Source organism: Chelon labrosus, assembly GCF_963514085.1.
Source record: "Chelon labrosus genome assembly, chromosome: 11".
Classification (NCBI taxonomy): Eukaryota; Metazoa; Chordata; class Actinopteri; order Mugiliformes; family Mugilidae; genus Chelon; species Chelon labrosus.
In genome coordinates this window covers 13,616,128-13,639,154 of record NC_140344.1, presented here as the reverse complement: position 1 = coordinate 13,639,154, position 23,027 = coordinate 13,616,128, and the positions used below count along the sequence as shown (strand labels likewise).

General features: G+C 41.5%; 1 protein-coding gene across 1 annotated transcript; it reads left to right on the top strand.

Moving 5' to 3' along the window:
- The first annotated feature begins 47 nt into the window (after positions 1-47).
- eps8l2 (EPS8 signaling adaptor L2) lies at positions 48-22,988 on the top strand. The gene is made up of 21 exons (XM_084555682.1): positions 48-294; positions 3,866-3,916; positions 4,433-4,479; positions 9,029-9,093; positions 11,506-11,667; positions 12,190-12,339; positions 13,015-13,094; positions 13,231-13,340; positions 14,237-14,307; positions 14,425-14,551; positions 15,653-15,741; positions 15,835-15,909; positions 16,939-17,087; positions 17,181-17,355; positions 17,463-17,497; positions 17,586-17,691; positions 17,968-18,087; positions 19,592-19,670; positions 19,763-19,937; positions 20,954-21,086; positions 22,024-22,988. The coding sequence occupies exons 2-21, from the start codon at positions 3,882-3,884 to the stop codon at positions 22,132-22,134; spliced, it is 2,094 nt and encodes a 697-aa protein (XP_084411808.1). The 5' UTR covers positions 48-294; positions 3,866-3,881; the 3' UTR covers positions 22,135-22,988.
- The last annotated feature ends 39 nt before the right edge of the window (positions 22,989-23,027 follow it).

Here is a 23,027-nt window from a genome sequence, read left to right as displayed (position 1 = left end):
TCCTCCTTTCAGGTTGGGTTACCTGCAGTCACCTATCACTCACCTAGTCGCCTCCTCAGAGACAGAATTATTTTTTCTGAGAGCCAGGCAACAAAGCAGCTGCATCGGACGACGACGGCGCCGTTCATTTTCACGGGCTCTGCTTGAACACGACACATTGCAGACACAGAGACATTTCCCGCGGAGTTGTGTATTTCAGTTTGAGTTTCAGTCGGGATGGCAGGCTGACGTTTGAGGAGGCGCAGTCTCACACACGTTTGTCAACTCGAGCATCCGGTCCGGAAAAACACCACTGTAAGTTCCCATGATGTTTCTCTGGTTTAGTTCACAAGGCTTCACATGGCTCTTACATTATAATGGCTGGAGTTTAGTGACTTTTCTGCAACTTTCCGTCGCCGCACATGAGCTTCCTCGGCAGAGAGTTGCTGTTGCAATCTAACTGGATCATATCTGAGTTCTTTAATGACTCATGGTGGTCTAAATGTGCAGACGGATGAGGGGAAAGTATTGTACAAGAAGAATTAGTTGGGTGTGTACTCAAGTTGGCTCAGGTAAACCCAGAGTAAATAGATTTCATTTAGTGTTAAATTGGTCTTTAAACAAAAACCTTAACATGTGTTTGTTCGGTGGATCAGTGTTTGCTCAGAGAGCTGTGCAGGTTGACTTGTGAAATACACCAAAGCGGAGTGTGTTCAGTATAAAAGTGAATATTAAACATTATATAATGTATCCATCTAAAAAGACCTCTGTCACCATGGAGCAGATTTTCTGAACATGTAAATTAGCCGTATATCTGCAGAAAAGCCAAGAAGAGATAATAACAAGTCTTTTATCATGGCATGTAGATCATCTTCCAACTAAATAAATAACTAACGGCTGTAACTAAGTAACAGGTTTGTCGAGGCATTCATGGGATTTTTCTACCAAGGAAGTTTAACTGTAATTCTTTGGATCAAATACATCAATTTGTATAATGTATGGAGTAATTCACACACTGGAACATTTGGTATTGTCATCCCTGTTCTGTTTGTCTTCATTCAAGTTGCAAGAGAGCTGAAAAGCACATGTCTGCTACTTTCCCAGTGATGTCCCCTACCCAAAACCCTTATTATTTAATTTCCCTAATTTACCCACCCATGAAGCCCTGTCTTATCTTATCTTATCTTATCTTAATTACGGCATTGGTGGTCAGAGGAATGTGGTTTCATTGTTGCTTTAATGAGTTTAAAAATAGTTTCCTGACCTGCTACACATTAACGACTCACTGCTAATGTGAGAGTCACAGTCTAGTGTTTTTGTGTCATGTTCACAAAGAGGGATGAAACTGGTCCAGCTTTTGCGCTGTGGACATTCAGAGAATCCTCCTTTATACCAGGAACAACCCTATGCCAGCTATCATAACAGTGTGATATTATTCATCCAAATGACTGCATGACTTGATATGTATGAATTCAGATAGCTGTTATCACTTCCAAAATGGTTCCTCGGGGACATGAGTCAAAGTTCAGATTGCTCATATCAGAGCTAGATCGTGTTTTAGATATTAAAACTTTCGTATCAAATAGAATTGCAGCTGTAAATTGGCTGAGGCCTGGCTGAATTTATGTTAAGAAAGATAACGCTCTGTTAATGAGCACGTACCGCGAATACTACCACATTGAGGCTGTCAGCAGTGATTCATGCAGCTATGGATGTGTTGCGTGTGTGTTGTCACTCAGAGCTGGACAGGAGGTTGTTATAAGTAGATATTCATTTGGGTTGGGCTTAGTATGTAATGTTTCTTTATTTTATTGGTGACAGTCCCTTTCATTTAGTGTGTTACAATTTAATAACAGCTAAAGGAATGTCAGGCAGAATATCACGTGATATGAGTCATAGCTGTTTGCACTGTCTATTAATATATAATGAAATCTTCTAAAAAGTTGAGGGTGGAATAATTAATAATCCCTATGTATACACGATCAAAGATCACAATATAATATATTGACATTGGTTTGCGTTCAAAGTTTGAAACCTTTTAAGAGTTTGAACATTTCATTCCTTCTTGTTTGTCTCAAGCATGTTAGAGCAGTTTGACAAGTTTCGATCAAAAAGACTAATGACATAGCTGACACGTTAAGGTTAAAATGCTACACTGTACAAGGGAGAACAAGCCCTCCTTTAGATGGTGTTTGAATATTACACGTGCCTAACCCAATTCCATTAAATGTGAAAAACTAAAGGGGCCAGATATCATCTGTATTTGAAAAATGTTAGAAATTAATATGAGCCAGCTTTTACAAAGGGAGCGTGTTAAGCGTCCGTCACTTTCCGCTTCTTTTTGTGTGTGCAATTATTGTTCTTATGCTGTGTAATTACCTCTGTATGAAGGGTTGTCATTATTCAACAATAAGCACCTTACAGAGCTGAGGCAAAGTGTGCAGAAGACCTCTTGCCATTAGGCTGACAACACACGACACCCAGCCTGTCCCGCACCGGCCTAACCTCCCTCCTGAAACCTGGCAGCAGGCCCGAGCCGTGAACAATAGCATGGAGAGAAGATGACCAAAAAAGATAGGGACACAAAGAGGAAGTCTATCTTTTGTGCATACTTCGGTTACTAAAAGTAAATGCTGCGAGTTTTCTTTGCTCCGCGTCCTATTTGAATCGAGTGAAGCGGCTCAGGCTGAGAGAAAGCTGTTGTTGTGATTTGCCCTCTCTGTGCTTCTAGAAGATCCGAGGAGATTATCTGTTTAGGGAGATTATATTTATGATCTGCAGTGAGATAAGCTTGCGTTACCGCACCTCTAACCCGTAAAATACGCAGTATTTACATAGACTGAATGTCACGAAGGAGGAAAGGCATGTCATGAAAGCAATTGCTTTATCATTGTGTGCTGTAGCTACAGTTCCATTAAATAAACGACACTGAGCTGTTTCCACCTGTTGCACTTGTGCGCTGACTCCCACTTAGTGACACAAGGTCAGTTTCCCCACACTGGATGGCTAACGTAAAATGGTCGCCGGCGACACAGGATCCTAACCTCTTGCCACCAATTAATAATACAGGTGAACAGGTTGCTTAAAGCGATACATGGCTCCTCTGGGTTTAAAAGTCACATAAGGTGATTATTCAGTCCAGTGTTAAATACTGGTCAAGTCATTAACTGAGAAACCCTAATCAGTAGTTAAATGTGGCGATGCAATCATTGTAAAAGAAAGAAAACTAAGTCTACTTTGTTGTGTTGCGTCTCTGTGGGTTCTTAGAGTGTAGCATGATAGCATGTGTCGAGGTAAAGTGTGTACTCCAGACCTGATATAGATTACATAACCTTGTCAGAGCATGCCTTGACAGACAAGTCTCCAGGCTCAGAGGGAAAGGTGTGAGAGAGTTTTGTTCTCATACTTTCTTCAGGGCTTCGACGTAGCTCCGCGTTTCACATTGCTTCGTTTCCCTCAGAGACCATGCTAATTATCAAATAGTTATCTCGGCTGGGCGTAAAAACCCGACCACATTAATTGATTGCAGCTATTCAGATATACTCGTCAGCAGAGTGGATCTAATTACACAGTGCATATCAGCCTGCTGTCTGCCATTGTCCCTGATCTAGCAGCAGTACAGGCCCGACACCTGGCTCCCCACGCTGGAAGAAGAGGCTGTTTACTAGACTGTGTTTAGCGTATTGTATCTGCAACCTTGATGAGGTGATATGTGGCCCTTTAAGCTCTTATACTGTGATGCACTTTATGTGAGGGCTCATCAAAGTGAAAAAACACCTACTCCAACACATACTTGAGCTGCATTTTTTGGACAAATCATGTACATTTGATGTGGTGGGACACTTCCTCTCTCAGTCTCTCATTATGATTCTCGTTCCTTATCCAGGTGAACGCCTAAAATCATGAGTGGCCGGGGATCTCCGTCGAGCAAAGCCAAGTGAGTGTCACACACATTCCTGCCGCTTCCCTTTTAGATGTTTACCTTTCTGTGTGTTGGCTAATCGTGTTATGCTGAGTTACCGTCGCACAGGCGCGAGGGAATCACTAAGCCAGTATGTGGAAGGTGGTGCTGGGTCAGGGACTTTGGGCACAGAGCGCCTCTGTTGAGAATTGTTTGCTTTGCCTTGGTTCCTGGCTCCAGTCTCCCTCCATGCCCTACAGCCCCTCTCCCCCGCCCTCTGTCACTCTCTCTCGCTTTTCCACTCTCCCTCTCTCTCTCTTTCTCTCTCTCTCTCTCTCTCTCTCTCTCTCTCCCCCTAGTCCATATGTTTAAAATCTCAGGCTAATCTCATCCAGTGCTGGCCAGTCTGCTCCCTGTATATCACTACTATTGTTTATGTGTTCATGAGAAGTGGCAGTGCGGGAGTTTCAGAGGGTTTGTGACATCCAGAGGCACGGTGGAGAAGATGAAGGGCATGCAGCGTAACTGTGTATCCTCTTCTTGTCATTGCAGTGGAGTGGCCAGATCGGACAGCAGGCTCAGCGCCAAGGCCCTCTACGGTGAGTAACTTCATGGAGGGGTGTGGAGGTGTCGCAGTGTTTTCGTCAGAAAGTACATTTTATTGTTGGCGTGTCTTCCACGAACTTGGCCTATAATTGTGCTCTTTGTCTTTGGCATGCGTCACTATGGACTGTTTATGATTTACAGTTTAGAATTTAAGAGTTTCAACACTGTTACTTTCCAAAGAATACTTTTAGTAAATATTGATCGCTGGCGTTGAACAGCTTTTCTTTGTTGTGTTTTCTCATTTCTATACTGAAAGGCCTGTTGCTATTTTACATTGATTTTGTTGTCTAAAAGGCCAATGTAAAGAAGAAAATGAGCAATTAATTGAACCCACTAAGAAATATTGTCTGTGTAGGCCAAGCCTGATACTAACCTCCACTGCTTTCCTGCAAAAGAGCCACACTGCTGCTCTGGTTGATATGTTACTTGTGTTACAGTGGAAGGTTCTGTGATTTATGACAAGTCATACAATACACCATCCTATTACTGTAAGCAAATTAGAACCTATAAATACACTGTTTACTCAAATGTGTATTTACTCTTTTACATTCTTTATATTAACTTTACTTGCTTTACTATATGTGTGACCTAGTTAAAGGCTTTACTAGATCAGATTAAACAAATCATGAATTGAATATGCAACCCACATCTTATTCTTTGATTTGTTTCCAAGCTGTTCATTGTCAGGCTCCGTGGATGAGTGCTTTTACTGACACAAATCACAATTTTCAATTTGCTATGCAAATGTCTCTGTCAGGAAATTCTGCAGCATGCTGCTGCAGCCGTGTGGCCTCACTGTACTATCACACTCGTAGCAGAACACACACACACACACACTGATAAGAGGGGACCAAGGTCCTGCTGAGGGGCCCCGTCGTGCTCAGCCTGCTGACACCTCTGTCAAACACAGAGGGTCATGGGAGGGAGGATGGGCTCCTGAAGGGAACTTGAGTTTCCAGCTCTGTGCCAGGCCCGAACTGCATGCTGGGATGAGCCGTCCGAAGCAGCAGCAGCAGCATTTTTTTTGCGTGTGTGTCTGCACATACTCATACATTCCAACATGTGCAGAAGTATTTGTGCTGTCTGGCTACCAGTCTTTTGTGCATACTTTGAATGGAGGGATATGTTTGTGTTTTTACAGCTCTCCGTTCGCATCTACACTGTCAGGCTTCGTCACTGATCTGTCAGGTTCAGTAATACAGTAATGGTATGATGTGACATTTTATTTTAGCTGTTGCATACTTGCGCTGGGGCGTGTGTGACTGAAATGCGCTGTGTTACAGTGCAGGGCGTGCCTGTTTTTAATGTGTGGTTGGAACAGGGAGGGTATGCTCAAGTCTTGCAGGTGAATAAAAGACACATTGAAGAGTGAAAAGGAAAAGGCGGACTCTGCCCCTCTCACCTCTGGGCCTCAGACGTTAGCTCACTGGTCCCTGCCAGCGCTGCCTTCCACACTGCCCACATACAGAAACATTTTACAACATATCATGGGCCCAGATAGAATCCTATAAAAAGGTACAACAGGACAAGCAGCTTTCCTTACTGCATGGCCGTACTGTTCCAAATTTAGAAATGCCTCGAATGGCAGATGACGGTGTTGTAGGGACGCAAGATGTTCCCAAACCATCTGACTGTGCACCTCATTGTCTGTGAAAGATTTTTGAGCTCTAAATCATCCAAATATCCACAGGATGCCCCCACTCTTGTGATCTCTGGGAAATATCCCACTGTATGTGTGATGAGCCTGTGCTGTTTTCCGGCAGCTCATCTCATCTTGTGCGGCAGATGGTCACGACTACCTCTTCCCGGCGGGGCGACGGCAGCATGCTGTCCTCTCTAACCTGACAGAGTGGCCATTATTGTGCATCAGCCGCAGTAATGCCACGTATTTGGATCGATGAATGACTGTAGCTCACACTTTGCTGAATAAACATGTAGATGAAGAGAGAGCAGAACAATCTCCCGTATGTAAATCTCCCCCATCATTCACACAAAGCAATACAGCAGGCAAGTAATGCAAATGATTCGCAGGTCCTCCCACTTGATCTATTATCAGCAACTTTGGGGTAGAGCAGAATGAGGCCACATCGAGCTCATCACGCATGCATTTCCAGCCACCAGGCAGCAGGCTGTAAGTTTCTGAGAAGGTTTCTGGTCGAGGAGCATGTCTCTGTCAGGTAAAATGTTTTTGGGTTGAGAGTGAATCAACAGGTGTAAATTCTGATGTAAAGATCAGTCTCTTCCTGCCCTGTTGTTTTTCCTGAATGTCCGTGTTTGTAGGAGATTTGTTGAGTCTCTGACAGATCCAGGACCTGTGGTGCTGTTTCAGTGGGTCCGTCTGGGGGGAATCAGGCTGCGTGATGACGCGATGCTTTCTGGCAACATACGGTCAAATATTTGTGGGCACAGCAGCACTCTTCTGGATACAAGGATGCCCTGCAGTTAGAAAGAAAAAATAGGTCATGAGCTAGTGCCAATAGTATTTCCTTTTGCTCGAATTACGTTGGTGGTTGGGTGGATTAGCATTTTGAAGATACAGTAAAGAAAGTTCAGCGTTATCATACAGTTTATTTTGTTAAGGCGTGTTGAATATTTAACCTCAGCTTGTTTAAATGGTACATTGTTAGGATTTTCTGACCTGGGCCGTGTATGGGTTTGATGGTCTGCCAGGGATACATGTTTATCACTGGTCATTGACTCTAGAGAGCTCTGAGGATCTGCCCATCTACCTGCTAAGTGGCTCTCATTGCAAGCTGTCACAGCGCTGTGAATTGAATGGCACAAATGCCAGTCATTAATAAGACATGGGCCGAGCTCGACTTTCGGAACGACACCTGACGCTTTTGTTTCACCTGTGTGGAGCCAAGCAGGAAGGAGTCAGCAGAGAGGAAATGGCAGGAACAGGGAAGACAAATGCTTGCGTCATTCGAACAGCAGCTGTGGTTGCATGCAATAATGTAATCTCCTTTTAGAAATCTTTCTTCAGTGTTGCAAACAGAATATAGAAGCATATGCATCATCACAATGAACGGACAATATGGGGATATAAAATGTACTTTAGATTTTGTTAAGCGTCACGCAAACAGAGTGGCTTTTGTGTCCCACTTGTAATAAAAGCACATGAAGGTAAATGTGTACGTTTGAAGAGAAAACCAGTGTAGCATCAGAGTGTTGACTCTACTGGGTGGGGGACAGAAAAGGCCTGATATGAGATCTGGCAGTGCGTTTGATAGGAACATGTTCTCATTTAACCGTAATTGTTACCTGCAGACTATTCACCTGGTAAATGGGTCAGTGAGCACACTGGCACACTCTTTTAACATTGTCCAGTTTAAAAGCAAAGGCCTCTGGCGGCCGCACGCACAGGGGCCGCGAACGGTGCTCTTTACTGCGCTCCAGTGTTTGGACGTGCATATGTCATTCAGATTGTAAATGGATCAGTACATTTTAAACATTGTTTGCCCAGATAATCTTTTTATCTTATCTTCCCATCGTTCAATTTAAAATAACAACAGAACAAACTATTGATAGTCATCAAATCTGCAGCTCTACACGGCTGAGCGTCTTTATAGTGAATTTCAGCTCATTGTTTGCTTTAAGAAATAGACATTTGAGTGTATGGTCCTGTGACAGGGTCATACATCTGCCGTAAAATCAGACCAGGCTACTTGTGGAGGTGCAGACCAGTTGTTGTCAACTTAGCAATTAACACAGTGCCTTCCTTCGTTTGGGAACATAAACATCTCAATTGAAAAACATAGACTCTGAAGGATTAAATGTTTATTTTAAGAATAAGAACATGTTCAATTTCTGTTTGTAGAAAACACATACTTTTGAGTCGTCATTTCTGTCAAAACACATCTGAAGGAGATTGTTGCTGTTGTTTTCATTTCTTCATACCTGGTGAATAAAGCCTGCTTCTTCGTACAGTTTAAGGCGTAGCAGCAGGTATTCAACCCGATTTTATTGCATTTTACCAACTTGATGATAAAATGCCACTCATGAGGAAATGACACTGATCTTTGACCCCGTAATAAATCCGTGCCTCTGCCCGCTGCCATGGCTCTACTGAATTTTAATGATATCTTGGACAACTTATAATGTGCACGTGGCACACTGATATACAGACTCTCTAACTCGTCAGATAGGTTTTTTGATTTCTCAAATCAACAAACATTACGCAGTAAGTGTAATATCTAAACTATTTTCATGAGTTCAGTAGATTTTACTGATTAACTGTATTAGTAAATATGTAACACATAAATGAATACCTAGCGGTATAACTGTGGTATTAACAGTCTCCGACTGGAATACAAAAATGTTACACATATGACGTGCCCTCGTTGCTTCCTTATTGCCCTGCTGGTCTCTTTAGCTCGCAGCTCAGTGTCTCCTTTCATCAGCTCACTCTGCTCAATGGTGCAACTTGTGGACTTTAGGTCCGTGTTGCTGCTGATGTTTATATAGAAGAATATACGGTAGAAAAACAAAGTGGACGGTACAGCTTCTCAGTTTCTTATCTGTGACATTTTTGTTTTGCAGAACAAAGGAAGAAATACTCCAACTCCAATTACATCATGCATGAGACATCGCAGTATCATGTCGAGGTAAAATCTTTACTGTTTGGTATAGTTTGATTTATGTTTGTTGTATGTGCATTTAAAAAAACATATAGAAATGTTGTTGACAAGATTTGACCGCTCTCTGACTGTATATTCATTTGAGGCTTTTATGACTGAGGTTGGGAAATAGTCTGATGTCTGACAGCGTCAGCCAGACCTTTAATTATTATATAGAAAGAAAAAAAGAAAAGCGCTTTAGCATTCACGGGAAATACAAAGTTGTTTAACAGTTTTTTTTGGAAAGAAACTTAACCATGAGTAATGTCAGATATATTCAGATATGTTTCCTTTTGGTGCCGTTTTCAGTGCTTTTTTTTTCACACCCCTACTAAGAGGATAAATGAATAAAGCCATCAGAGGTACCATAAATCGAAAATAAAATGACTGGCTTATTTTCAACTGTTAATAAAAATGAGCAAATTGCCTTGAAAAGCTTAATGAGGGGTAATAAAAAAGGCGTTTTAAACTTAATAACCACCGCATTTAGGTCTAAGGACCTTTGTTCAGTGTTCAGTTCTCTCTCTCTTTTCTGTATGTTTTGTGCCTCACTTAACTAAAACAATTGTAAAGGAAGAACTGCTTAAAAAGGCAAGACACATATTATGTACTCTACACAATATTATGTGCAGTACATAATATGTGTCCTGCCTTTTTAAAAGGCAAGACACACCAATATGTACTGTACACATATTGGTGAACATTTTTACATCACTGAACCTGATGTTAAAAGCAAGATAAGGATAGCAATAAATGTTAGGGTGCTTTGTTCTTTCACCCAGAGATAAAAGCTGACACACACGCGTCGTATGATAGCATTTCATTTACGGAAAATCTGGCGTAATAAAGCAATCAGGCCTCAAATTCCAGCAACAGAGAGGTGGCGTCCAAGATGTGCTTCATGGCAGGGATGGTGCTGAACTATGGCCTCTGTCTATGTGGGCAGAATTTCTTTAAATGCCAACCCACTATCAGTTTATCACAGATAACAGCCTGGTAACAGCCACTAGCCATACTAGAAATACTATACACACTACAGGAAACGCCAGTACAGTAAAGTTAAAATGTTTCAACTTTTTTTGATTAGTTTTATCTAATGAGTACGACTGTCAATGGAAAACAGGAGACAACTTAGATTACCACAAAGACTTAATGTTATGCTAATGCATTGTGCTGTATTTAATATATATATATATATATATATATATATATTTGAAAATTACAAAAAAAACTAAATGTTGACTGAAACTGACACAGGTGCTGGCTATTTCTTGGCGAGGCAAAGTAACTTCCTGGAGTCTTGTTATAGTGTGCCTAATATTCAAGACAGTATACTTCACCTCTATCAGCCAAGAGAAATGCTGGCACATATTAAAAAGAAGACTTTAAACAACATTTCTAACCTAGAAAACTTTCAAGATCCTAATGGGCACAATTTTCTACTTTTGACAGAGCCATGCCAGCGGTTTCCACCTGTTTTCAGTCTTAATGCTACATGCTAAGCTAAGCTTCATAGTGAGCACACGCACATGTAAATGGCATCAATATCCTCAACTCTCTTTAAAGAAAAATAAATAGTGTATCGCCAAATAACCAAATGCAAAGGGTCAAACTGTTCCTTAATTACAGTGTTAAGGATTGATGTTTTTACCCCCGACAGAATCAAAGCAGCCTTCTGAAGGAGCATTAAGTTTCCCAAAAATAACGACCACAAAACAGCAGAACTCAGAGCTCTGATAATTTTTAATACAAAAAGAAATTACAACTGCAAATGTCAATTTTCTTAAGTTCCTAAGCACACACACAAAAAGAAGTGACAGAATGCCTTAACACATGATCTTAAATACTTTTGGACCGAACCATCTCTAAAGGTACACAGGTAGAAACGAAAACAACCAAACCAAGAAACTACAATTGTAAACAAAGTTTTCAAATCAAACCCTTTTTAAGGTAATACTTCAAACAAATATTTGAATCTTAAATTAATGTTATTAGGCTTAACAAAAGAAAATGCAAAAGAAAGCAATCCCATGCTCTCCCCCTCTAAATATTAGATGGTGCAGTCTACATTGGAAGCACCTGGTGGCTATGTGGCGTTCAACTGCGACAGGAAAACCTCGAAAAGAGAGAATGGTTACAATCATACAAACACCAATGAAACAAACCCTGGAGGAAAATATATTAACTTAAGTGAACGTATTAACTAAACAGGATCCATATTTAGTTAACAAATATTCTAAATAAAAGTAAATATTCTAATAAATAAAGAAAGAGCTGACCTGACAGGCAGCTCCCTCACACACAACCAACCACTTTCCACCTCACACCTTTACTGCCCTCCATACAGCTGTTATTAGTCGAGTCCCAAGTTCTAATCACTATCCACTGTCTTCTCCGCAGCATCTCTCCACATTCATGATGGACAAGACAGAGTCCATTGTGACAGTGGACGATGCAATCAAGAAACTGGCTCTTCTGGACTCAAAAGATAAAATCTGGACCCAGGAGATGCTCCTTCAGGTCACAGACAAAGCGGTCAGGCTGCTGGATTGTGACTCTCAGGTACGACTCCGTAACCCAGTGTGCACATTGTTACATTATGTTGACATACAATTAGGATGATTATGTATGAGAGTATTTGCCGACAGGGAATTCATTTAATCTGATGCATTATGGGAACTGTAGGATGTTGAGATAAAAAGGTGTTCACTATCCCTTTTAGTTTCATTTACTGTAGCTACAGTACATGTCCAAAGGGACAAATAAATGAGACACAGAAAAGTCAACAGTGTGTCCATCATCCTGACATGTTGGGGCAGAAGCATGATAATGATAAACACATTTATTTGAAAAGTGTTTTACATAAACATCATTAAATGCAACCAAGTTAGTTAATTGTAGATATTCTGGTACATTGATTTTATTGCTGCTGGACACAACTAGACATGCATCTGTATGTCTCCCTGTTTTCAGTCTTAATAAGGTAATTGGCTGCTGATGGTAGCTTCATATTTACCATATTGGTCCTCTCACCGAACTCTTGGTAAGAAGGCCAATAAGCAAATTATGTTTTCTATCCTGCAGGACGAGTTGGAGAACTTTCCCCTTCCCACCATCCACATGTGTCAGGCAGTGCTGAATCAGACACGTTACGCCTCTGTGCTGATGCTCATGTGTCAGGACAAGGATCAGCATCGACCAGACATCCACTTCTTCCACTGTGACGAGGTGGAGGTAGGTCTCGGTTTTATTTGTCACAGGCTGCTCGGCTCTGTCTGCAACCTTTATTGCCTGTGCGCGATTGGAAGGCATTTAGTTTTACGCTATTCATGAAAACAGGGCAGTTGCAGCTTTTACTTTTATGTTATTCATAAAACTGAGCTGCTGCTGTCATTGGAGCACTAGGTCAGACATCAGTGCTGTATGTGCAAGCTTTTACACTACATTCACTGCATTTTATACTACGTTCACTGCCTTGCATGGAGTTTTGTAACACTGTATCTGAGTAATTAATAAATTCATTCAAACTGCCAGGGGGCAGGGTGGTTGACTGGAGCCTATCCCAGCTGTCACTGGGCGAGGCGGGGTACACCCTGGACAGGTTGCCAGTCTGTCACAGGGCTAACACAGAAAGACAAACAACCATTCAGACCTGTTAACACTTCAAACTGTTTTAGGGTCGTTCAAACCATCGTAACTCTTTGTGCACATATATATTTAGTTATAAAATTAAATAATCAAATTCCAGAAGGCAAATTTGCTTTTGATGCAAGGGGAAGTCAGGGGGAAAAAAAATATAAGTTTGCCATAACTGGGGCGTGGCTTAGAGTGAAACTACACGGTGTCTTCTACTGTTCAAACGCCTGTATGTTAAGTTTGACTTTGTGTGTCTCTTCTCATTTCGTCCAGGCTGAGATGGTTTATGCAGATATAGACAGTGCCATTGGAGACAACAAGCATGGAAAGAAAACGAGGCATCAGACTCTGAGGTGAGATTAGTGCTGCTGATACAAACGCACATGTATAAACGGTATACTGGACATTCTTGCAGTCACATATGCATTCGAGGAGATAGTGAGTGGTTAGCTAAATGGACGGCTAAATAGGAGTCACTCACTGTTTTAGGGTGAACCAAGAGAAAATGAAGCGCCACAGAGAGACCATCCTGCCCCCAGTGTCCCCCAAAGGCCCCGCACCAGTTCCAAAGGGACGAGTGGCAGCTGTGAACACACAGGGTAAGAATACACAAACTGTACATGCACAAAAATAAGAGTGACCGTTAGGGGTGTTAATTAGTGATGTGTCATGTGCGAAAGAGCCGACTCTAAGAGCCAATGCTTGGTAGTGAATCAGAAGAGCCAATTCTCACTGAGTTAGAGCCGGCTCCCCAGTAATTTTTTTCCTTTTGCCCGTTCATCTCTGCTGGCATGAGGACGGGGGCAGAACTTTGTTTTGATGGGCACGCCATGTGGCCAATCACATGTGAGGACTTAGGATCATACCACTATGTGAAAGCAGAGAGGGGGACAGATGCTGTGGCTGACCGAGTAAGACAGCACACAGCGGTGAACAGGGCAGATACTCACGAAGAAAAGAAATCGCATCAGCCAGTCAAAGCTGAGGCATTTGATATTTCTCAATGCCAATATGCACTAAGGACATTTGTACCGTTTGTTTACTGACCTTGGTTCTGTTTTCGCTTGTGTCGATGTGATTGCAGTGTTTTGTTCACTTGTTTGCACAATTAAAGTTTTATTGAAATATTAAACAAAAGCAAGAATGCCTTTGTAACTAAATAACTGTACAAAACACATTGAATGCAAAAGGGCTTGTCAACACACAAACCATAAATAAAGAGCCATTCAGGAGTCTAAAGAGCCGGTTCTTTTTGGGAGCCGTGTCAAAAGAGCTGGCTCTCAGAAAAGAGCCAGACTTCCCATCACTTAGACATGAAACCAAACTCATTTACTGTATTTATTGAAAACCTCACACATCTTTCCTCTCTCATTTAAACACAAACAACATGCACAGTTTATCATAAATATGTTATTTTAGTGACTGCAGTAATTTGTTTTTTCTTCAGCCGCATGAGTTTTTTTTTTGTGTGTGTGTGTGTGTGTTTTGGATGTAGAGAGACGCAATTCCTCACAAAGTGACACAGATTCACAGGAAAACCTGGCCCTGCGCATTGAGAAGGATGTGGTGAGTGATTTTTTATCCAGCACAACGCCTGTCATGAACATTGCACGTGCCATTTCAGATCTCACAATGGATGATGGTATATTCTTCATGCTAAGCCTCAGGAATTTTCTCCCTCAGCAAATCCTCAACTGCGCCCTGGATGATATAGAAATCTTTGTGGCGCGGTTGCAAAAGGCCGCAGAGGCCTTTTCCCAGCTCAACCAGCGCAACAAGAGTAAGAAGAACAAGAAGAAAGGACCAGCAGGTCTGTCTCCCTTTCTTCTGATGTGGTGGCACGAATGCAGTGACAATATGATCATATTGCTCACGTCAGTATGTTTGTGTCTCTTTGTGTCCTGTGGCCCGGGACTCTCACCCAGTTATGTATGTCTTGAAGCAGTGGCCAGTTTGGGTGTCTGTTTAGAAACAATTACTCAGTTCTCATAACTAAATTAATATTATTACTCATGATCCACTCCTTCGTTGTGCTCATCTGGTGTGTTATGTACCTGACTGATACTCTGAATTTAATCTCATTTTTGTCAGTGTGTTTGTTGAACTTTTTTAAAGACTAAATTTGCAGATCAGATCAGATCAGATGAGTCAAAACTTGAGATTATTGTATAAAGTAATAATATTACTGTTAATGTTTCTGAGTAATGTTTTACCACCCAACATTGGCAGTGATGTGATGCTGTGTTTTTATGTCAACACACCTTATTCACTATGCAGTGTGCATATAACAAATGAAACTAAAAAAATCCATGTGTGTGCCTGGTCAGGGACAAACATGTGCAGTTACTGTTATTTTTACGCTCACTCTTTGCTGAAAACACAGTAAAGGCGGCAGAAATGTGTGTTGTCCCTGACTACACAGACAGATACAACTGATTAATCCTCTGTCTGGAGAATTTGTTTCTCAACTTTGGGCTCCGGGTCCCATGTGCGGTCACTTGTTAAGCTTTCTAGACATACACCTTATATCGACACATTTTTTAAAATGTGTTTCTAATTTTAAAGTTAAACCTCTTAAATACACGTTACGCAACTATGATCTCTGAGGGCAAGGTAAGTTTGTGACCCGTTGAGTAACCCAGTTGAGGAGCATATTTTCTCTCACTCTCTGGCCAAAGTTAACTTTTTTTTTTTTTTATTATCTGTAAAGCTGTTTATTAACCAGCCATTATTGTATCTCTGTCCTTAATTTAACTGGTGACACATGCACTTAGCTTTGGGAGAGATGAGGAATAGGTTTATGTTTATGACTTTGAACCTTGGCCGGAAAGTGAAACCTGTAATGCGTCGGTGTGGCTGGCTGGTAACTCTGGAGTCTGTGTGTGGTCATTGTTGCTCTCCCTGCTTACAGAGGGCATGCTGACCCTACGAGCCAAGCCCCCCAGTGAAGCAGAGTTCATTGACAGTCTGCAGAAACTGAAGCTGGCCTTAAACCTCTTGGTGAGATATCGTAGCTCCTAACCTGCCCTCATTCACCATCTGCTCCCTCTTCATGCCTTCATCACTGTGTATCTGTCACTGTGCCCCCTGCAGGCCAAACTGAAGAAGCACATACAAAACCCGAGTGCATCCGAGCTGGTTCATTTCCTCTTCAATCCTCTGGAGCTGGTAAGAACTATAAATCTGAATGTGTCTCACCTTGGGAAGATTTATGTGGATAAAGTAAACCATCACATAGACCACATGATGATCTATCTGAATGGTAACAGTGCATAAGTCCATGCTGCGTTGAAAAAGTTCTCCATGTCAGGTGATACCCACGGCGTTGACTGAGTTCAGCCTGCAGGCATTTTAAATTCACAGAACAGTTCAGTACTTGCATTTATTTTGCCATCAGGCATTCCTCCTGTTGTTTTTACCTTCTCTGACTCCACACCCACTGCCGCTCAGCTAAACTCTCACCAGACTGGAGCGACATGGCTTTCAACTCGAACACAGGCGCAGCCCCACTTACATAATGCTGGCTTCCCAAGCCGCAGTATTCAGCCACACCTTCGATACTGTTGGTTAGAAACACAGAGCTGTGACACACTGATATGGTGCAGTAATCTTTGGACAAAGTTGGATTTGGTCGATTTAGCTGCGATAAAGCCAGAGCAATAACTTTGAGATAGTAGCCTCATGGCCGCTATCTGTCCTTGACAATCAACAGGTCTGTGTTCTGACTTAAATCCACATTTTAGGGGATTTAAAACTCTTATGATACCGTTAAATATCTGTATTTTACCCAGGATGCCTTTGTTAACCATTTGCTTGCTGCCTGTTGTTTATATCAGCATATTCATTGCTTTAGTGCCTTAGATGAAGCCTGTGTTGATCAGTTTCATTTCTTTAACGTTTGAACACCAACATGTAATGTTTGTAGCATCGAAAACAGCCCAGTGTCAGAATTGTCATTAAATTAATTTTCTCATTCTTGTGAGGAAACTTGTTTTTATGGTGGACTGAAAAGTGTTATTATATATGAATAAAAAGATTTTGTGAGGTAAAACATACTAGTACTAAAGCTGCTAAACTGCTACCATCATAACTAATATGATGGTAGCAGTTTATAGCAAATATACAGAAAACACTCTTTACACTCTTTGTTCTGTTTCAGCTCTAAACTAATGTTGTGCTGACTGTGTGTTTCCACAGGTGCTGCAGAGCTGTGGTGGTCCTGAACTCCCACGTTCAATTATCTCCCCTCACCTGTCTAAAGATGCTGTTGACTTCGTGCGGGGACTCCTCACCCCCAAAGAGACAGCCATCTTTGAGTTGCTTGGGGATGGATGGACTAAACCCAGGTGAGCCCATATGAGCATAGTTACCGCTGCCTCTGCATAGACACACAGCCCAGTGGCCTCCTTTTAACCATCTCTCCACTCTTCCCCCTGCAGAGCAGAGTGGCCCAGGGATCAGTGTGCTCCTCCTTATTACCCGAGATTTCGTAACGGCTGGGAGCCGCCAGCAGAACTTTTCAGGACGGCCCCTTGGGAAACTGAAGGACCACCTGAGCCGATGAGGTCCCCCGTTCAGCAAAACAGTTTCAATAAACGTCCATCTGATGATGTTGTAAGGGTTTTGTTTGTTATCCAGTCTCTGTGAATGTGCTAACCATTTTAGTTCTTAACCCTGAAAAATGTAACCGTAATCTTAAATGTGTCTTTTTTTTTTTTTAGTTTTACGGAACTCATTCCTCAACCTCATCAAATGAGTAAGTAATGGCGTCCTTTGCACACTTTGCACTTGTCTTTCATATGTACGCAAAACGTGTTGAACCGTGATGCCATGTGTCTTAACAGGTCCTTCAGTGGGATGCCACAGCCCCGCAAATATGCCAAAATCCGCTACCACTTCGTAGCGCGGAATGCCACCGAGCTGTCGGTGCTGCAGGATGAAATACTCGAGGTTGTAATGTCTTTTTTTTTTTTTACGTCTCATGTTGAGATTGTAGTTTGAACCAGCTTTTATTGCATTGTACTTTGTAGCACCTAATAGGCATGATGCAACATCCTGGGATGTGACTTTTACATCTCAGTTTTGCTGAATGTGACTTTGTCTCCTCTGAAATTGTAAAAGTGCAAAAACATGAATAGTAGCTGCAAAGAATGAAGTAGTATAGTTGAATACAGGTCAAGGTTGTGGGCTAGACAAGACTGTGAGATGTGAATTAACATTTTCCAGGTGTTAGAGGATGACAAACAGTGGTGGAAACTACGGAATCGCAGCGGACAGTCCGGCTACGTTCCGTTCAACATGCTGGATGTTGTGAAGATTGAGGAGCCAGAAGCCCCTTACAACCAGGTGACCTGTTTACTCTACATACTTTGTGGTGATCTAAAATTGTCTGAAATAGTTAACTTGATAGTTTAAGCTTTATTTTTTTCTTTGGGTAAACATAGTGAGTGTGGGATCCTCTCACAGTTCCCCTTTGAAGGGGGAAAACAGAGGTAGTTTGGATGAAAGTGTAGCGCTCCTTTAACCCCAACCAGTAGGAATGCTAACTTCCATGTAGGTCCAAGGAGTAATTGTACTGAGTAACCCGCATGGCTTTGATGTGAAGTTGAACACTAGGCAGCACTATTGTGTGTGTTCACTATTGTATTGTGTTACGACATACATGGGCTTGGCTCACCATCTTCATCTCATCCAGATTTCATTGAGGATTTTTCAAAGGGAAAAAAACAACAACAACAACAACAACCGGAGAGAGCAACAACGTAACAGAGGCTGTTCCCGTCACGTTCACTCTTGACATTTAGGAATTTGCTCATGATGTTATGAGACCGGGATCATGCTCATCTGTCGGCCACAGCACTTTCTTCTCTACCGAGCTCAATAACATACACAGCACCTCTAAATAACATACACAGTAACCCTATACTTGATATGGGTTCCACAAGCTAGAGTAAGTTTAGTGACGTTTAGTGTTTGCTCAGATAACAGTCTGTGGACCGACAGTAGACTCAATGGACCAGAATTCAATGCAACCACATAACGTAACGTTTTTTTTTTTACATTTTCTTTCAGCTCTTTGTACCTTGTAAACATTTAATGTGTTGTAATCCTTATCTCCACTTCAAAGTTCATACATGTTGTCAGAAGGTTTCTGGGTTTATTATAATTCTCTCAACTGTAGGACATCTCTAACTAAGACGTGTAAGATAGCGAGAAGAGTCTAGGTTACCTTTTCACTGCTTAGGGTGCATTTGTACCTCAGAAATTGTTGCTGTCCATTTAAAAGTGCATGGACTGGGACGACCCGATAGCTCAGCTGGTTGAGTGGACACACCATAAACCGAGGCTATAGTCCTCGTAGCACAGATAACGTTGTGTTATGTGCAGAGTGTAGAATAATTACATGCGTAAATATGAAACAGTGTATAACACGCATAAGTAATAATTGTATTCATTTAATTTTCAATTGTCACATTTTATCACAGAAAATCCTGGAATTCAATTCATTAAAAAATAAAACAGAAAGTTTAATTTTGGAAAAAAACATTTAATGGAAATGTGTCATTTGAATGCTGCTCCAAGCTCTGTGGAGCTCTGTGTACAGCTTTGCTGTGCTTCCCACACATCATGCAACTTCCTAAATAACATGCAAGCTGTGTGCAGGTTCACCAACACCCTGCAGCCGCTTCTGCATGAATCTGCTCTTCCTGGTGTAAAAGACTCACACACATATTTTGCTTTTGGCCTTCTGGGCAAAAATGTATCTGAATGAGATAAAAGACAAACCGGTTTTTAGAATAACAAAAGCTCCAGCTGCTTTCTCAAGAACTGTGTTTATGTTTGTGTGCAGCCAAGCTACCCACCATCATCTCCAGGCGCTCTGGGCCTTGGAGAGCCTGGCTTCAACAAGGGTATACAGAAAGACAAGAGTGAGTGAACATAAAATTAAGAATCAAAGATATGTTTTAGATAAAAGAACTATTCTAATGATGTCTCCTTCCATCATGTTTCTGTGCTTCAGAGATTGATGAGATCAACAGTGAGCTACTGTTGAAAATCACCGCTAACAAAACCCAGCCACAAGTCAGGAAGTTCCGTGTGGAGCGACAATCCAGCGGCAGCCATGTACCTCTCACCTTTCACTCAAATCAAGAGCAGGTGATAGAATGGCTCACTTCAAAAGGTTTCTCAAAACCGTAAGTCACCCATGACGCTCATCAGTCTACCAAATACTTCGTTACACCTTTGATATCTTATCTTCACTGACCTATTTGCTGCAGTGATGCACAAGTTTACTCCATAACCCTGTGACAGCGTGTTTAGTAATGCAAGAAGACCCAAAGTTCAAAACACAGTTTTGACTAAAATGTCAGGAGAGATAAAAAGCTTTCTTTCTGTTTCTCCATTAACAGAAACAACAGTAGAGTGTCACTGGCATGACCAGCGTTAGTCAGTCCATCTCCAAATAGAGCAAGAAGCTAAATTAGGATAGCGAACATGTTAAAATGTGTACCTGGTGCATACACTGATTAGGCACAACATTATGACCACCTTCCTAATATTGTGTAGGTCTCCCTTGTGTCTCTAAAACAGTTGTGACTCATCAGAGAATGGACATGGGCCTTCTGAGGGTGTCCTGTGGTGTCCGGCAACAGAATGTTGTTAGTGGGGGGCCTTTGGGTCCTATGGGTTGAGGAGAGGGGCCTCTGTGGATCATCCCGCAGATACTTGATCAGCTTGAGATCTAGTAAATTTGGAGTCCGGGTCAACACCTGAGTTGTTACTAAAACTTTTTGTGTGTGTGTGCCTGTGTCAGGCTGCATCCTGCTGAGGAATAACATTGAATTGTCACAAGATGGTCAATGTTATTTACTTCTCTTCCAATTTATGCAATTCTGATTAAAATTTGCTCCACAGACTGGACATTGTTAATATTTATAGTAAAAGAGACATGTCCCAGCTTATTTGTGGTCAACAGCCGTGTATTTTATTAGAACTTTAATTAGTTGTGTTATGTCATTTTCTTTATTCACTGATGAAACCTACAGTGTACTTTCCATGCCGCAACTCATCACAGTCCCATTAAAACTGTGTATTTGGATCAGTGTTTTAGCAACAAGAGTGTATTCTCCACAAGAAACAGCGTTACATCAAGAAATACTTACAACTTATAATAACATGTAAGTCATTTAAGTGACCGTTTCTTCTGCAGGACTGTTGAGTGTTTGGGGATCCTGACGGGAGCTCAGCTGTTCTCCCTGAACAAGGAAGAACTGAAGGCGGTGTGTGGAGAAGAAGGCAGTCGTGTCTACCTTCAAGTCACCGTGCAGAAAGGACAGTTAGAGGTCGGTCACACACATCTGTATATGGGGGCTCAGATACTACGGCACACACGTTTCACTAGTTGACAAAATCTTATAGAAACGTGTGCAGAAAATTCAAATGTACAGTCTGTCTCTCTCCCACATCTCAGCTTTCAGTGTTTATCTGGGCATGTTGAGACGAGTGGACGTGCTCGGCTGCACTGAAGCTGGCGTCACCTGCCAGATTCCTAGAAAGTCTATAGTTAATACAGGTTCATTCCAAACAGTGGGTGTCACTCGAGGAACAAGTTAATAATTCCCCATGTAGATAGTCTAACGTTTACGCAGAATAACTCCCACTCATGAATCGTGCCATTTACTCTATTTGATCTAAAGTGTACAGATGGGAATCGTTACTCAGCACAAGCGTACATATACAGAAGGAATGAAGGGTAAACTGAGGTGACGTGGGGAGTCCTGACCCAGTTAAAAAAAGAGGGCCAAGAGTCGCAGATCATTAAAAAAAATCTATGACCCAAAATCAATTTAAGTTAAGGATCTTTTGCTGTGTGTGTGTTACTTCCCCACCACATGCCAGCAGCTACTTCCAAAATAATAATAGTAATAATAATAGCACCACCAAATTCAAGCTGCCATAGAAAAGCAAAAGGCCCTCTCTGGATCCATCTACTGTAGAAACAAGACATTCTAATGAAAACCCAAGGTTTAGTAGTTACTGATTGATTATATACTAACGAAAACAGAATCCTGACTATTACGTTAAGTTTCTCCTTTAATCTAATTAACTTTGAAACCTTTTATTGTATTGCTGACATTGCATTTACACATTTATGTGCAGCTCATGGCCGCTCCTATATCATGTCCGTCTCTCTCATTATATTACACTTTGCTTAAGGGAATTGTCTTCGTAGAGAGAATAGGAACATTTAAAGAGACGCCACTGTCCATTCCTTTACAGAAGACCTGTGGAAACTCAGAGCTGGACGAGGTCATGAGGCGACAGCAGGAGAGGATCAACTCCAACCAAGACCACCACGGCCCAGCCCCAACCAGTCCCTTTTCTCCCTGAAAGCTTTTCAAGCGCCGCGGCTTCTTAAATCAGTCTGCCGTTAATGATGACCGACAGTGGAGAATAAGAGAAATATTGTAAACATCTTTAATTGTATATTTATTTTGTATCATGCGACGTTCATGTATTCAAGCGTTCCCTCTGATCACGTTGCTTCTGTTTTCAGTGTCCCATTAAATTCTGTCGTTAAACAGGCGTCCGCTTAAAAACGGAACATATGCTTTCATGTACAGTTTGGTGTGTGTGTGTGTGTTTGTGCGTGTGTATGCATGGCGTGCGTGCTTGCGTGCACATTCGTACGGTCGGTGTGGTCGACGTTTGTTTCCTTCGTCAATGTTGCAGCCATTTACTGAATGATGTAATAAGTAGATCTTAGCTGTTGCATTTCTAAATCAGTGCCAGGATGTTTGAGATTTTTCTGATGTATAGCCAATTGTTTTCATATTACCGTTTACAGGAGCTATATAGAATGAAACACACTCTGTGTCACTTCTAACAGGAATCAGACTTTATCTTCATCCTGGTTGGTAGATGCCAATCAGCAGTAAGTATTAATATACATAATTGTGCTGTTTATAATCAGATTTCAGACATTCTGGCTTATAAAAGAAATTATTTAATGCATGATGTCCTTGTCAGTGAGATGCTGTCATCAACACCTTTTTGCAGCATGGTATTTTGCAGTGATAACTGCACAGACAGAAAAAAAAATAATAATTAAATATGCAGATGTGTTGTTCTGGTATGGTTAATTACATGAAGATTTAGAGAAAACATTCAAGGGGTTGTAAATATTTTGGGACAGTGTTTGAAAAGACCATAATTACAAAAAATAAACTTATTTTGTAACATGTCACACTTCCTGTGTTTGTCACTGGGTTTATTAATGGCAG